The 17,891-nt window shown below is 40.9% G+C and overlaps 1 protein-coding gene across 1 annotated transcript; it reads left to right on the top strand.

The window, feature by feature from the left end:
- Nucleotides 1–428: 428 nt before the first annotated feature.
- Nucleotides 429–16,576, top strand: BMP10 (bone morphogenetic protein 10). The gene is made up of 2 exons (XM_044283113.1): nt 429–1,113; nt 14,358–16,576. Exons 1-2 carry the CDS (start codon nt 795–797, stop codon nt 15,290–15,292), a joined length of 1,254 nt encoding a protein of 417 aa, XP_044139048.1. The 5' UTR covers nt 429–794; the 3' UTR covers nt 15,293–16,576.
- The last annotated feature ends 1,315 nt before the right edge of the window (nt 16,577–17,891 follow it).

Here is a 17,891-nt window from a genome sequence, read left to right as displayed (position 1 = left end):
TCTCACCAGCAAACAAATTCAGTCATATAACCAAGATCTCATTTGCTGAAAATCTGTCATATAAAAGGTCTCATTTGCTGAAAATTACTTGCAGGCCCATGCATCCCTGAATAAGGTTGTGACCTCCATAATATTACAGTTAAGACAAAAAACGTTTCCCATCCTTCTTCTGAGGAAGATCCAATTATTTTTTAAAGCTTTAACGTATAGCCTTTCATAAAAACAGCTTCTAGCAGTAATGTAAATTTGTCCTGGAAAAAATATTTTCATTCACTCTGAGCCTATACATGCTTCTTGCATGCTAGCTGAAAATCACATAAAACTTCTCAGAGGAAATCTTTGGCAGACTTCAACAGGGAAGTTTAGCTGCAGAACAAGGGCAAACTTTTTTTTTTTTTCCTCTGTAGCAGAGAGAAAAATTGGCCTATCTCGCAGGCAGTGTCAGAATATGGAAATGTTTACAAAATGCTCATTAGGAAAAGTGGGATTCAGAGATAGCAGCGAAATCTGGTGAGACGCTTCTAGTGTGGGAGATAAGGAAAGCTGGGATGCTGTAGGGACATGTTATCAAATTAGTGAAACCTGGCGTTTTTGAAAGGGAAGAAGAGAGGGAGGGAGAGAGAGAGAGCAAGGAGTGTGTATGTGTGAGAGAGAATGGTCACAAGTTTTAGATGAGTGTTTCCATACTTGTCAACTGCAGATGACAAAAGGACTGTCCCCTCAAGAGATTAAAACAGACACACCGGACACCACTGGCAGCTGAGATTATTCTGGAGCAGAAGCAACCACTGAACATGGATCCCATCTTCCTGCGGGTTTACGTGGTCCTAAGTTTACTGGTGCATGGCGTATCCACTAGTCCCATCATGGGCTTGGAAGATGATTTGCCTTTATATGACGAAGTCCTCTCTGAACAGGATGGGGTCGATTTCAACTCCTTGCTGGAAACTATGAAAGATGACTTCCTGAAGACCTTAAACCTTTCCGGGATCCCAGTGCAGGCACCTGTCAAAGTGGAGCCACCAGAGTACATGCTGGAACTTTACAACAAGTTTGCAATGGACAGAACCACAATGCCTTCAGCCAACATTATACGCAGCTTCAAAAATGAAGGTAAGGCACAGATATAAACTTACTTGGAGCATTTCATTGAAATTTTTATTTTTCTGCCAAACAATCCAAAAGAATGACTTCTTCGTATATATTTTGAAATTCAAGATTATCTCGTAGCATAAGGCTTGGGAAATTTAGTTGTATTTTTGAAATTCTGCTAGCAATTTTTATATTTCTCTTAAAGGTTTCAGCTCTGTGCCTCCTTGGCAATAAAATATTTTAAAAAATAAAATGCTCTTGCTAGTTCTAGAAATGCCTTCTGAAATGAAGCCCGCCATGCACATCCACCGAGGAACTCTTGAAATGATGGTGAAGTCTGGGCAAACTGTATAGTTCAGAAAAGGGGCAGATTAGTTAACTTGTCACAACAGCAGACATCCCACAATCTTCTTTGACATTGGTTCATTAGAAAACAAGGTCCCTGAAGGTTTGACCACATGTGTAGCTCATTTCAGCTGTTCTGCTTTTTTTTCATGTACAGTCCTAAGTTTTCCATATACAGGATTTTCTTAATTAATGTACTACTTACAGAGGAATACGGTAGTCCTCCACACTGAAATCCAAAGGAAACGTATAATTGCAAAACTATAGATGACATCCAAAGAAGGTGCATAAACATCCTAGGGTAGGTAAAAATTCATATTTCACGTATATATTGTTTTTCTTAGTCACCTAACAGGCCCTCAACACTGAAGAAAAGCAAGACATAATTCTTTATATAAAAAATTTGCAATGGAAGAGTTAACCTCAGTTGGCTTGTACATGTGAAATTTCCTCAGAAGTTCCCATTTCTCTTAAATAGAGACATGAAAGTAGAATATCTCCAACCCTACAACCATTTCACAATTTATTTGCTCACAAAAGCAAAACCTTCAAACTATCAGAGATTTTTATACAATAGTTCCAGCTGCTTCTCATCTCTTATATCAAGTCATCTCTCTCCAGGCTCACATAAAAGTCATTCTGTTGTGGGAAAGGCCTCACCTAAACTTCTTGCTGGAGGTTACAGTTGGGTATTTGCAATACAATGCTTTTTTTTTTTTTTTTTTTGGAATCCAGTTTGACTTACTCAAGTTTTCAAATGTTCTTCAACTAAAGTAATCCAAAACAATTCTAACATTATACATAAAGCGTAAGCCATAAATATAGTACTAGGCTGTATTCACATGACAGTGAAGTAAAAACAACCATTAAAAATGGTTAAGCTGTTAGTTCTTCGTGGCCATTTTTTCATCCATGTGTCACAAATTTTTCTTATCCATTTCCCGGCCGTCTGTTTTTTTTGTCATTTGTCATCCGTCCAACATTGGTTTTTAACGTCCGCTAAAAAATAACTCATTAATATTGTTGGCTTTTTTTTCCCCCAACCCTCCTGAAAACACCCAGAGGATGGTCACAGGATCACCCAGGCACCATTTTCACTGGCTTTTACAGCATAAGAAGCTTCCCTGCTTTTCCTCAGCATTTCGTAGGAACCAACCCATTTTTAACGGTCATCAGACAGATAGCATTCTGTAGACCGGCCATCAAAAACAACTTTTAAAATTGTTGTACAGGATTGGAAAAAGGGACCACTTTCACCTACGGGCTGTGCCTGGTATTGCAGCTCAGCCTCGTTTAGGTGAATATTATGGAGTTGCAATACCAATCAAAGCTCATGGATTATTGAGCCAATGGTTTCCGGCATAAATCAAAACTTTTCCATAAAGAAAACTCATATTTTCCTTATACTTCTCTGAGGTTGGTTTGTATGAAGATCAAAGGACATTGTACAGACCTTCATAACCTAAAATGGCTGAAATGGACACTAATGGTTTCAGCTATTATCAGTCACGTAGCTATAGTAGGTGCAGAGCTAGTAGTCACACCTGGGTTATGGTGTCTGAAGGGTCCAGCTTGTTATGTGAGATACATCATTATTATATCATGATCATGCCACAGATTTTGCATTGAGGCCTTGGAGCGTCAAGTCACACCAGTGATGGTTACTTTATATAAAATGCCAGTTTGCATTTACTGTCTATTGCCAGTTCAACTTGATTTCTTAGCTGACGCACATATGCAAGTGCAAACTTTTATCACAAATTATATCCAGGCATTTTATTATTTCCAATTGAAATTGTTTTTTCCCCCCATTATTTTAAGAAACAACATCAAGGAATGTAAGAATTCCCATTCACGTTCAACCCACTGTGTGAATAATAGAGAAGGGTGATGAGGGATTTACAGTGTGTTTAACAGTAGGACTAGTGTGGGTGGTATACTTTTGATATGCGCTGTCAGATTACATATCAATGTACAACCTTAAATATGCACTTGAGGGTAGTTACATATTAACCCTAGTTTTAGAACACAAAGGGTGTTTTCCAGAGTCAGGCTGGCTTTCCCCCAGAATAAATCTGTAAGTGTATGATACAGCACGTCTGTCTTTAATTATGGTTAAACTCTTGCTCCCCAGCGGGCTATACATTCTGAAAAAGTACAGTACACTCGATAAATATATTACATGGACATCATGCATCCATTTCTTTGCATGCAAAATCTCATTAACGCTATTATATTCCTGGACCCTAAGCACTAATGGTTTTCAATTGCACAAACAATGGAGTAAACGAAAAGTTAAGTACTGCTTCCCCTTACTCGGAGCATTCCTATAGACCAAGCACCAAAAAAAATCATGACCCCCTATGTCTCACACATTCTAGCAATATCTAGAAATGTATGTCCTCCCCCCTTAATATTTGAGATTTTGGGAGGTTATTGTGGACAGAACCTGGGAATTAAACTTTTTCATTGTTTGCCGTCACACATCGTTGGTGTCCCTATGGAGGTTAAGGGTTGTCAGTGAATAATAAACTAGATTTTATGTTCCAAGGCCGGTTCCTGTCAAATCCAGTCTTTCTACTTTTGACACATTACATTTTTTTTTTTTTTTGCAGCTCGTTAGTTTGTTTTATTGGACTTGGGAAAAGTGTGCGGACTGAGCTGCGATCATCAGACTGTATTCCCAAGGACTTTCTAAAAGCACTTTCTAAGAGTAACAGAACATTCTGTTGGATTGTGAGGACCATTGTATCATCCATGGGCTCCTTTTTAGAGAATTGGCACAAGAAACGTGTAGCTGGATGAGACGCAGTCTGGAAACCTATCACTAGAGAAAACTTTCTTGTCTGTTCCCATTACAGAGGCTGTCTACCTAATCATGTGAATCTCTCTGAAGGACAGTCTTCAATAGGCAGTGATTAGCTTCTAGGAGATGACACCAAAGTTGTTAGTGCGGTTCCATCATTGACTGGTGGTAAACCTGCAAGACCTTGATGGTAAAACCTTTAATTATGAATCATTTATCGTGAATGAGAATGACATCTCATGTAGTTTCTTGTCTTGTTACGAATTTACCCAAAATATAATTTCCCCAAATCTGCTGATCCTTTGGTATTTTCTCTGCTTGTGGTTTTTATAGTCGATTGTGGCCAATGAATTTTAATCTAATTCAGCCTGACTCATTAGGAAACAGTATAAAACTAGCCTCTCCTAAGACTGAATGACACATCACATAAAATAAACCTGCCCGTAGTGTTTTGAATCAGCAAGTGGAGACTGTAACTATGTGCAAGTAGTCAATGGTTTCCTGGGACTCTTCATTACATTGTCACATAGAGAGGGACTGCTAGATCCTAAGGATAAGGCCACAAAGAGCAGCCGCTCCTTGTTGAAGTGCAGTTTTACTGTAAATTGCCATGGATTTCGACTGTTAAATGCTGTTTACATGCAATAAAATTGGACCCTAGTAAGTATTTAGAAATGGTGCCAACTTATGGTAAAACTATAGGGCAACAAGGTTTTTAGCCATATGTTTGCTGCTAAGTATGGCCATATGTAAGTGTGGCCTTACTGTAAATGATATGTAAAGATATTCCTTCTACTTTCCTGCTCATTTAATGAAATAACACTCTAACAATCTGCCATACAACACATATAAAACAGACTATCAAACTACAACTTTCAGACAAAGGCTCTTGGTTTTCCTTGAAAGCCAATGGGGTTGATGAGACAATATGGAGGCCTTTGTATGAATTTGATCAAGGTCATATAAATAAGAACTATGGGAGACATTTATCAAATCAGATACGTCTGTTATGTGGCTTAAAAAAGTCACAAGTCATGGCGATTGTGATGTTTTTTGCAACATTTGGTGATCCTCATCACTTTTCACAGTGGCTTATGTTTAAGGACTAAAAGTGAGATTCGACCTGGATTATGTCTCATTTACTATGTCTGGCTTTTGCAAAAAAGTTGCAACTTCACGCCACAAGACCCCCTGCTCTACTTTAACACATGTAGGTGTAAACCACATTGCGCTCAAGCCAAATATATTATTAAGGTGCACCATTTCATAAATTTGGTGCAGACACGTAAAGCAAAGACAGACTTAAAACTGACCACAAAAGCAACCACAAATGATAAATGTCTCCCTATGGCCTTGATTTGTCTAGGCCGGTGTGTGCCTTCTGGTCCCCCGCTGTCAGCGCTAAGAGCTGCATTGAAATACATTGTCAGGACTGCTGCGCATGTGCACATTAGTCCTTTCTATTATATTGGCGCAGCAGTCTGGACTGTGCATTTCAGTGCAGCACTAAGCGCTGACAGCAGGTGAACGGGGGTCAGCAGGAAAATAAAATATAATGATCTGGACTCCTTATCTGAAGTTCTACTCATGTATCATTGTAGATAATAGTCCAAAATCGGGTTCACAGATTCCCTTTAAACAGAACCAGCAGGCCAATCTGAAGGCAGCGTGTTATAGAGCAGGAGGAGTTGAGCAGATTCATATAAATTTTTGTGGGAAATATTTCCGGATTGTATTTTATTCATTTAATGGGGACCCGTCACCTCTCCTGACATGTCTGTTTTAGTAACTACTTGCATTCCCCATGGAATAACCATTCTGGGGCATCTATTCATATGATTCTATTTTGTGCAATTTCTCTATTATTCCTTCCAGAGGTTTATGAATGAATTGCTAGCCGTTTGCAATAAAGATCTGAGTGGATGTTACCAGTCCCTGGAGTGTCTGACACTATCCAATCAGAGCTGCCAGTGTCAGATTGTGCAGGGACACACTCCCAACAGGTAACACCCAGCTGAACCTTCATTGTTGACTGCTGGAAATTCATTCATAAGCTTAAATGTTTTTTTTCCAGATCTTTTTATGGATGAGGTCATCAGTATCTGATCTGTGGGGGTCTGAAACCTGGGACCACTGCTGATCAGCTGTTGTAGAAGGCACCGGCAATCACAGTAGTGCTGTGGCCTTCTCTCAGCTCACCAAGCACAGCGCCGTACACAGTGTAGAGGTTGTGCTTGGAATCGCACCTCAGCAGCATTCACTTCAATGGGGCTGAGCATCGCCTAGATCATGTGAGGTCAAAGTTGATGGACACTTTCTAGTTACTTTTGACCATATTTGTAAGATGATTATATGGCACTTACTAATATAGCCTTTGTTGAAATGATGTGCCATTTTCTATATTTCATAATGCATTCCCCCTTGTTTGCGGTCTTTTGTGCTGTCCACACCACAGAGGTCCTGTCCATAAAATGGCTGCTGATGGAAGGTCATGTGATCAGGAAAATCACCTCCATGTCATGCCTCTTCCATTGAAATGCACTGCACCTGTCATCTGCACTTCACTGTTGGGAGTTTAGTGCAGGTGCAGTGTGTTTAAATGGAGGAGACATCACATGGAGGTGATCTGTCTGGTCACATGACCCTCCATCAGCGGCCATTTTATGGACAGGACTGTGAACTGCACAGAAGATTTGCCTAACAAGGGGGCATAGCTTATGAAATACAGCAAATAACACAGAATATGGATAAGGCTATATTAGTAAGTACCATATAATCATCTTACCTACACACTGACCACAAGTAGCCAGAAAGTGGCCAACCCCTTAAGGCTACATTTACACAAACGTATTTTGTTTCAGTGTCTGTTGCATTTTTTTTTGTGAATAGGATACGGACCCATTCATTTCAATGGGTCAGCAAAAAATGTGGACAGCACACCGTGTGCTATCCACATCCGTATGTCCGCTCTGTGGCCCCGCAAAAAAATAAAACATGTCCTATTCTTGTCCATTTTGCGGACAAAGATAGGCATTGTTACAGTGGAACCGTGGAAAAAATGTATACCCTACGGACATCATCCGTTTTAATTTGCAGATCGCAAAACGCATACGTCGTGTGAATGTAGCCTTAATCTGCTGATATTTATATTGGCTCCAATATTTACAAACCTCAGTGATATAAACTGTTTCTTTGACATGAGCCAAGTTCTTATGTTTTTACAAAATATGATGGCGGTGTAACCTCGGAATTACCTGCTAGTATATCAGATATGTGTACAGTTCGTCAATAACCCAGTGCACCCCCAGTCAAACAGTCAGACAGCAGCTGACAACACTCTTTCCCCCATAAATGTGTTTAGTCATAAAGCCCTTCCTCTGGTTTACAGTAACAGCACTGATGTGTGACCATTTCCACAATTAACCAAACAAGAACCTCGCTGGGCCTCTCTCTTTCCAGGCTCCAGATCTGATTGTGATTAAAACTGCATTAGCGGTTCACTGTTTCATCGCTTTCATATGGTCATTTATTTGTTGTAATTAACAAAGACAGTCTCGTTGCTGATCATTTTTGATCGCTGTCGATATGTGCTTTCCAAGGATATCCATTCTCTTCTACATGCCATAACAATTCAAGCAATTACACCCTCTTGGTTCAACTGATCAGCTCCATCCAAATAGTCTACATGTCTCCCTCCAGATAGTCTTTAGTTACATCTAGAGAGTCTTCATGTCTCCATCCAGATATTCTACATGTCTCCCTCCAGATAGTCTTCAGCTACATCCAGATAGTCTTCATGTCTCTATCCAGATAGTCTACATGTCTCCCTCCATATGGTCTTCAGCTCCATCCAGATAGTCTTCATGTCTCCTTCCAGATAGTCTTTAGTTACATCAAGATAGTCTTCGTGTCTCCATCCAGATAGTCTACATGTCTTCCTCCAGATAGTCTTCAGCTACATCCAGATAGTCTTCATGTCTCCATCCAGATAGTCTACATGTTTTCCTCTAGATGGTCTTCAGCTCCATCCAGATAGTCATCATGTTCTATTAAGGTGTGTCCTTGGGCTCTTTGGCTTCATATCCAATTAACCTATGGGCATTACTAAGTTACAAACTTACTAATGAGCAGGCAGTCAATTCTGAAGGCAGCAGGTAATGAAGCAGGAAGAACTGAGCAACACTGATACAGTTTCATAGGAAAATACTCAGTGTAACAGGTCATCTATTCATTTAAATCTCTGCTCATTCTGTTATTAGGAGTCCGGTGGGTGGTCTTATCAGTGATTGACAGCAGCACACTCTTACAAGGAAGATGTCAATCACTGATAGCACCGCCCACTGGACTCCTAAGCCCAGAATAAGCAGAGAGTTAAATGGATAAATGACATGTTATGCTAAAACTTTTCCCATGAAGCCATGTATCAATCTGCTCAGCTCATTCTGCTCTATAAAACGCTGCCTACAGATTAGACTGCATTGGTAATGTGACAGGGATTGGTTGAATTATATTCAACTAGCTACACCCTACTGGTCCCAGTGATCAGCTCCACTATAACGTTCTTCATGTTTCTGAGTTATTAGTTTTTGACCTCATATACATATAGGTCTCCCAATCCACTTAAAGCAGTACTCCCAGAAAAATTTGTATTCTCTGACCTGTTAGAAAGGTACATGATGTAATCATTAGTGAAGGTAATCTTCTTACCAGTGACTTTATTTGTGAGTTATAAACTCCCTTCTGATCCTCAGCTGTGTCATGTGACTAGCTCTTTTCCTCTCCAACTGATACAGGACAGGAAGTCAATTACTTTTCTATTCATTCCTATAAGACCGACATTGAGGCTGTCATAGGAATACATAAAGAAAATTACTTCCTGTCCACCCATAAGATGCTGTGTTATTTGGAAATTCTGATTGCTGGTCACATGACACAGCTGAGGATCAGAAGAGAGGGGATAACTCATAAATACAGACACTGGTAAGAAAATGTACGTACCATTCTAACAGGTCACAGAATTACAAATTTTTGTTGGAGTGCTACTTTAACCTATTGGCATTACTAATATACCCTGCACTTCGATCAATCAGATATTTGGGTGTAGCGCTGCTCCCACGGACTTCAATGCGTGCAGTGCTGCAGTAACAATCTCTACTGTTGACAGTACTCTGTAGTTCCGGGACCTACTGTATTTCTAGTGCCAGAGCTGCTCTCAAAAAGATGATTGGCAAGGTGTGGGGTGTCAGCCCACACTTAAAGGGAATCTGTCACCAGTGACCTCCCTATCCAACTGTTTGTATAAACATAGCTGCGGTTTACCTGATTAAAACGCTGTTTTTATTTTTTATGAGCTGAGTTATGACCCTTTTTCTTAATATGTAAATTAGATATTTTAATGCACTAAGACTGCCACCATTGCTCTAGTTGCACCCAAGATCCACTTCTTTTTGTGACCAACCCTTCTCTGGCTGCTTTACCACTGCCTGACCCTGTCAATCAAAGCAGAGAAGGAGTGGAGCTTGACTGCAACAAGAGCAATGGTGATGCTTTCATTGCACCAAAGGCCAAATTTGCATATTAAGATAAAGTATTATAACTCGGGAATGGAGCCTTGGATCAATGAAAGAAAAACTGTGTTTTAATCAGTTGAACCACCGCTATGTATCTATGCAAACAGTTTCATCAGGAGGTCTCTGGTGAAAGATTCCCTTTAATAAAAGCTGAACAACCCCTTTAACCCTTTAATGACCGCCAATAACGGTTTCTACGGCAAGGGGCTTTATTTGTAGACTATCAGTGTTCTAGGACTAGAATAAGCACTTCACGGGCTCGGCTCTCACAGGAGAGCTGGGCTCCTTCTCTATTGGTCCGATTTGGCAGAAGCGCCCATCCAATAGTGACTGTGGCATATAAGTGGTTACAGAGGGAGTAGACCCCCTCTGTCTCCCGTCAGCACCCCACGAATGAGATCGATGTCTGTACATGGCAGGCTGGAGCTTAATTAAGACCCCAGCCCCGCCTGCAGGGTATCCTAGCTGGCCACGGCTCTCTGGTGCAGCCTATTGGTGACTGTCAGTATAGCAGTGACAGCATAATTCTCTGCAGTGCATAAGCAGTTCAGAGAATGATAGAAGCGATCAAATGTTTGCCCATTAAAGTCCCCTTGTGGGTTAAAAAAAGTTTGAAAAAGTTATTAAATGCAAAAAATTCCAAGTAAAAAAATACGATACATATTTTTTCTATTAAAAACACTTTTCAATGTTCAATGGAAAAAATTACTAAAATAAAATCCCCCCCCACGTATTTTTAAATAATCTCTTTATTGAAGTGAAAGATTCCATACAATAAATATGCAAGTACAAGTCATAAATGACAATAGTTGTGACAAATATTATTGTACAGGGAAATGTCATTGCTCAGCTCTCAAATTCACGTTTCACAATTTATTTATCTCCACATCCTACCCACCCCCCCACCCATGACCCAACCCCCCCCCCCCCTCCCAATACCACCCAACCCAGGAACACTAATCTGAGACACTATTGGTCACAGTATGCCACTCGTAAACGTGCCCATCAGACCTCAAACCTGAAGATCCCTTGCGCCAAATTATGTTTCCAACTTCCCCAATCTATTTGCAAGTTGCGCTTCCAGGTATCATTTAGTCAACTTGAATGGGGCCATAAGCTCCTTGATTTCGCAATCAAATCAATAACTTCTCTACGAAACTCCATTTCTTAATGAATTTCTCAATTAACCGTTATTTGTCTTGCTCCACCTCTAATCTTTCCAAATAGAGGACAGCCTTCATTGTCCCAATCACCTCATTCCATGATGGTACTTCCACTCCCAACCAGTGCCTTAATCCCCTCCACGTATTTTGGTATTGCCACATCCACAAAGACCCACACAACATAATTCTCTTTTTCTTCCCGACAATCATCTGCTCTATCTAGCAGTGTAAAGGGACCTTAAGAAACAAAGAGAAGAATGATTTTATGAGAAGGCTAAAAATAAGTGATAGAGTAAGGAGCATACATAACATATGGGAAGCTCCTGCTGGTGCTTTGGAGCCTGTGGAAATAGAGATATTACTCCAAAGCCCCTTCCAGCTCCTCCATTGGTGGGGACCCTCTGTCCAAGGACATTAATAAATGGGTATGAGATACTTGGTGCTTGGTGGTCTTCTCTCTTACATTGGATGGGTCATTGGTGAACAGGACTAAAAAGAGAGATGAGCAGTTTTTTTCTATTGGATCTCCCACCTCTGTGGACATCTCTGGATAAAATATTTCACCCTACAACTTACATTCAAATAATTTCCTAATTTCCATTACCATGAATATTGGAGTGAATAAATGGCCAGTCTGCTTCCTCTATGTACAGACTAGACCTTCTTTTATCTAGTCAGATACAACTTTTTTCCAAACATCTGAAATCTAGTTTTGCAGGCTACGTATGTAGACAATGTAGTTTACTTGAAATAATTTCCTGCATATGGAAATCATGTTGAACTAAGAGATTGAGGTCTAACAATTCACAAGGTATGTTATTTGTTAGCGAAGAGTCTCCACAATGCACGATCTGTGGCACCATGTCAATTCTGCAGATGCTTTAATCTAAGGCACACCACCATATGTTGTAAATACATACGTTCTCCTGCTTCAAACAAGTGTGTGAATGTTGAGCATACAAGTTCTCAGGCAGGAAAGGTGCTAACAGCACGGGACTGAGTCGGGGCAGTGAGAACAGACACTAAACAGACCTGTCTATTCAGCTGGACTATTTCAGGGCACCTGCTGTTAGCAACTACCAGGGTGGGCAGGGTCAATTCGATTTTTTGTGGGATAGTCATCATAGATGGAGGTTTCTCGTTGTCAGACACAGTTTGGTATCATACCTTGCTAATTAGTTATAATAGGCTTACATCTGCTTTATGTTTGCTTTAATATAAGGGTCACTGAATTTTCCTGACTATGCTTGAATATTACACAAACCATATCAAGTTTGTCATAGATAGGCTAATAATAATAATAATAATAATAATAATAATAATGGGCTAACAATCTGAATATGTGAGATTGTTTGACAGGTTTTTCCAGGAGTATAATATTGGTGACCTATCCTCAGTATAGGTCATCAATATCAAATTGGTGGGGTTCCGATTCCTGGCACCGCCATGATCAGCTGTCTGAAGAGGCAGTGATGCTCTGGTGAGCACTGTGGCCTCTTCCTAGACCAGTGATGTCATATTCATCAGTCACATGGCCGGTGTGCAGGTTAGTGAAGCAAATGGACCTGGGCTGTATTATCAAGCATAGCTCACCAGAGTGCCATGGCCCTTTTAAAACAGCTGATCGGCAGGGGTGCCAGATATAGGACCCCACCAATCAAATAAGGATGACTGAGCCTGAGAATAGGTCATCTATATTCTACTCCATGAAACCCCTTTAATCCAATCAGATCAGTTACTATTGATATACAACCCATAGTACATTAATGGAGGCACTCATAATAATAATGGTCCGTTTCTCTACAGCTGAATCCATTATCAAAAGAGGGGAAACAAAGCAAAACTGTTGACCCATGCACAATCAATAGAGCTGTATCTGTTTCACCCATACGATAGCCATGCCTGGATGAAGTCCTTAGCTTTAGAGAAAGGCCTATGCAATGCCAAGTATTGTACACAAGCTCTGAAAGCGGCACATGGAAAGCAGATTTATAAAACTGACAAAAAATAAAAACTGTGAGCTAGATTTATCCAAAATAGTGTAAAGGAAAACTGGCTTAGTTACCCATAACAGCCAGTCATGTCCCACATTTCATTTTTCAGACCTCATTTGGAATAAATTTCTGTGTTCCTCCATGTAAAGTCAGAGGCACAAATAGGTAAGGTATGAACCCATGGCGAGCTATGGTTGCCATATTTTGGGTCCATACCACACAGATCAGCCGTAATATCATCACTCAGTGTTGAACAAAATGCTATGAAACATTGTGGAGCCATCATATGTCCCTATCGTGTTAAGTGACTCAAATTACATCTTTAGAAGTACTACAACCACTTCAAGTAGTAAAATTTGCCAAAAAAGTTGTGGACTGTCTAGAGCAGGCATCCTCAAACTGCGGCCCTCTAGCTGTTGCAAAACTACAACTCCCAGCATGCCAAAATAGCCTACAGGTATCAGCCTACAGCAGGGCATTGTGGGAGTTGAAGTTTTACAACAGCTGGAGGGCCTCAGTTTGAGGATGCCTGGTCTAGAGTCTTTGCTGTCCATAACAACCAATCACACCACATATTTTATAGACAGTCTTTTGGGTACTTTCACACTTGCGTTGTGAGGATCCGTCAGGCAGTTCCATTGCCGGAACTGCCTGCCGGATCCGGAAATCCATGCGCAAATGGATAGCATTTGTAGACTGATCCGTCGGATGCGGATCCGTCTCACAAATGCATTGAAATACCGGATCCGTCTCTCTGGTGTTATCCATAAAAAAAAAATACGGTACTTATTTTTCCACATTTTAAAGGTCTGCGCATGCGCAGACCGGGAAACCGGATCCATTTTGCCATAAAACTTGGTGCCAGATCCGGCATTAATGCATTTCAATGCATTATTCAATTTTTAATGCATTTCAGATCTGGAAATTAATGCCGGTTCCGGAATTCCGTCAAGTGTTCTGGAATTTTGGCCGGAGAAAATTCTTCGGCCAAATACCGTAAGAGTGACTGAACTGAAGACATCCTGATGCATCCTGAACGGATTGCTCTCCATTCAGAATGCATTAGGATAAAACTGATCATTTTTTTTCCCGGTATTAAGCCCCTAGGACGGAACTCTATATCGGAAAACTTTAACGCAAGTGTGAAAGTACCCTTACAAAGTTTCATTAATCTCCCCCATGTTGTCCAATCTGTGGCTTTCTTTCTTTATGGCTCGTCCTCAACTGTAGACTGGCCCATGGGTCATTCATAGACATGGCTGGATAGTATTACTATAAAGACCTATAAATGTAATTACCATAAATGTATTCTATTGATATGACAGTTTTATGACAATTTTATTTTGGCTCATATTCTAATCTATATATATATATATCTTCTAAACAGATTTTTCCATGCCATACAGCGATGTCCCAGAGGTGAAGAAATACCCTCTGCTCTTCAATGTGTCTATTCCCCACCATGAAGCGATAGTAATGGCTGAACTTAAGCTCTACATATTGGTTCCAAGGGACAGGGTGCCATATGAAGCGGTGAGCAGAAAAATTACTGTTTTTGAAATCCGCAGCAATGATAAAGGAGAGAGGAAAGTGGTGGAACTGGCCTCCAGGCTGGTATACAAAACAGTCAGTGAATGGGAAATGTTTGACATCACTGAGGGTGTACTTCGCTGGAGCAGGTCAGAATTCACTACCCGCTTGCTGGAAGTTCACTTACAAAATCCAGATATTGACCTCGAAGGTGCAGTGGATTCAAAGCTGGATATAGATGTGCGACCAGAAACCAAGCATGAACCTTTGCTGGTTGTTTTTTCAGATGATCAAAGCAGCGAAAAGAAAGAAGAAAAGGAGGAACTGAATGAGATGATAAGCCACGAACAGGAAGTAGGCCAAGAGAACTTAGAATTTGGCAGGATAGGTAACATGCCAAGCGAGGAGTCCTTGCTGCAGATGAGGTCTAACATTATCTATGATGCCAGTTCTCGCATTCGAAGAAATGCAAAGGGAAACACTTGCAGGAAGACCTCACTCTACATCAATTTCAAGGAAATTGGTTGGGACTCATGGATCATTGCTCCAGCAGGTTATGAGGCTTATGAGTGCCGAGGTGTTTGCTCCTATCCCTTAACAGAAAATGTCACGCCAACTAAACATGCCATTGTACAAACTCTGATCCATATGAAAAACTCACAAAAGGCATCTAAAGCTTGCTGTGTAGCAACCAAACTGGATCCTATTTCCATCCTGTATCTGGATGCAGGAGTAGTTACTTACAAGTTCAAATATGAGGGCATGGTAGTCTCAGAATGTGGGTGCAGATAGTAGTCTTTGGGAGAAGGTGGCTTCTTGTAAATTTGTACATTTTGTATTTCCTTATTTAAAGAGTTTATTTAAGATGTGTGTACAGTTAATATATGTTTCTAGAGGTCTACTATGAAGTGCAAAGCCTCCGCTTGGTCCCCTTACAGCTGTAAGGTGTCCTTATGCCTTGCGGTCTAGAGTATCCTTGGTTCTGTAAAATCAACACTGCTGATAATTTCATCTCTAAATGGGACTGAACTGTAATATTTTTTGCCAATGAAGCAATGTGTCACTTTGATAAGCAGATTTATTTGTATATCTTGTTGTGCTGTTTTTGCTGGCACAGTTCATAGGAGTCCAGCAACAGGAACTGAGTCATAATCATTTTGGATCCCCCCAGAGATCTTTCCCCTGACTAGAAAAACGTAGCCTCTCATATACGGGTCAGTATGAAAGATTTATCTTCTTAACCAAAGAAATCAAAAGCCACACAATACAATAATGTCATATGGTGGAGGCAAAGGGATTATGTCTGCATCCCGTTAGATAATTTATTTTCACTGTTAGAGCTCAGGCACACAGCTGTGCTATGGCGCCATAATGTAGCTGTCATATAGGTGTATGAGGCCACTATAGGCATCTGATTTCATACAGACACATTAAAGTCTCTCAGATTCTGTATGACTCCATCAGAAAAAAAATATATGACATGTTCCATCGGACTGTACAAAGGAATCATTTCCTAAAAGCTTTGTGATAGTGTTCATGAGTCCTAAGGTAATATCGAGACTTGTGGCTTAGGCTAGTTTCAGACTAGCATTATGAGCTCCGGCAGACTGTTCCTACTAGCCTGCCGGACCTCTCTGGATGTGGCACTGCACACAGATGTTTTTGTCCGGCCAAATCCTGTCATATTTACTCTCTGCAGGTCCCCATGATAGTCAATGGAACTGGCGGGCAATGCGTTAACATCTGCCAATGCCGGATCTAGAGAGCTCTGGCAGGCTGTTCTCTGCCAGAACTCATAACCTTGTTGTGTAAAAAGTCTTAGACGCTATTATTATTTTATATCCAGAATTCTCCCTATTCATATCAAATACTTCCTACTCACACTGGCTTACTTTAGGCCTGTGATAGCTAACCTCCGGCACTCCAGCTGTGGTAACACTAAAACTCCCAAGATGCAGACTTGCTTGACTTTTTTCAGAACTCCGAAGAAATGAATGGAGCATGCTGGGAGTTGTAGTTTCACCACAGCTGGCGTGCCGGAGTTTAGCCATCACCAGTGATAGCCAGTTCGCAGTGTTTGCCAACGAACAGATGCGGGCTGCCATCTTAACTCACAAGTCCGGCGATGCACAGGTAAGTCGTTACCTGTGCCTGTGCCGCGAGGCGGTCTGAAATCAAATGAGGTCACCGGGAGCAGGCAATTCCGATAACAGCCGCTGGGGGCCTTCATCGGGCTGTTCTTGGAACTGCCTGCTCCCGGTGACCGCATTTGTTTCAGACCGGCTCGCGGCACAGGCACAGGTAAGGGCTTACCTGGGCATCGCTGGACTTGTGAGTTAAGATGGCAGCCCGCATGTGTTCGTTGGCGAACACTGCGAACTGGCCATCACAGGCCATCACTGCTTTATGCCATCCAGCTATACAGAGCAGACCCCTTTTTTATCAGATAGCATATTGTGATGTTCACACTGAGCATCAGAGAAACAAGTGTATTTAATGCAAAGCACATCCAAAATCCCAGTGGTCTGCTTCACAGCCTCTGATTGGGTTAAACACTGATGGACCTCTTAAGACTTGCTGAACCCAATTGTCATGTCAACATCTGGACCTACCAGATGATCCTCATCCTTGCAAATTAAGCAATCAGCATTTATTATTCCTGCAGAAGATAGGAAAGTTCTGACAGTAGCCTTTGTTAATTTCTCCATTGGTGGACCATAGTCATGATGCCATGATTGGTTAAATTAAAACATTACAACTAGAGGTGGTATGTTTGGTATGATCTGTAAACTCTCTGACTCATCCTTAAATGTTAACGCTATGTATATCAATTGTTATCAATATGAATATTATCTTTATTCCTTGTGCTTTTATTAGCATCCAGTATATGCCAATGAGATGAACTGTTGGAGCCTCAATTATGTAATAAGGAGGTTGAAGAGGTTGTCAGGGCAGAGGGTCTTAATTCTGTTCCCAGCTGGACTCTGCTGTGACCAGAGATGGAATGAGCAGGCACAAACAGGCTTTTCCTGTGTATAGGGTCAAGACTAGAAAGTTAATATCAGTGGGGATCCAGTAAGTGTTGAATTGATAGCTAACAAATCTCGTATGCAATTGCTGGATGCTAATAACATTGCAAAAAATAAAGATAATTTTCACGTTGAAAATACAGAAGAATTCCCTAAAACTGGATTTAGTTTTTGATCTCTGTTGAGTCTCCTGCTCCTGGTTTTGTGATTCCCAATTACCTTGCACTAAGTAATGCAGAGTTATAGCTAGGCTTTCTTGTGTTCAAGACTCGTTGGCTGCTCTTGGGCCCCAGTACCCAGCGCACATGCCCTACCAGCCACACACCCATCAACATTTTTGGACTATAATATGCCAGACTATA

The sequence above is a fragment of the Bufo gargarizans genome, chromosome 2, assembly GCF_014858855.1.
Source record: "Bufo gargarizans isolate SCDJY-AF-19 chromosome 2, ASM1485885v1, whole genome shotgun sequence".
Taxonomy (NCBI): domain Eukaryota; kingdom Metazoa; phylum Chordata; class Amphibia; order Anura; family Bufonidae; genus Bufo; species Bufo gargarizans.
Note: the sequence above shows the minus strand (reverse complement) of the source record. Positions and strands in the feature narration are given on the sequence as shown.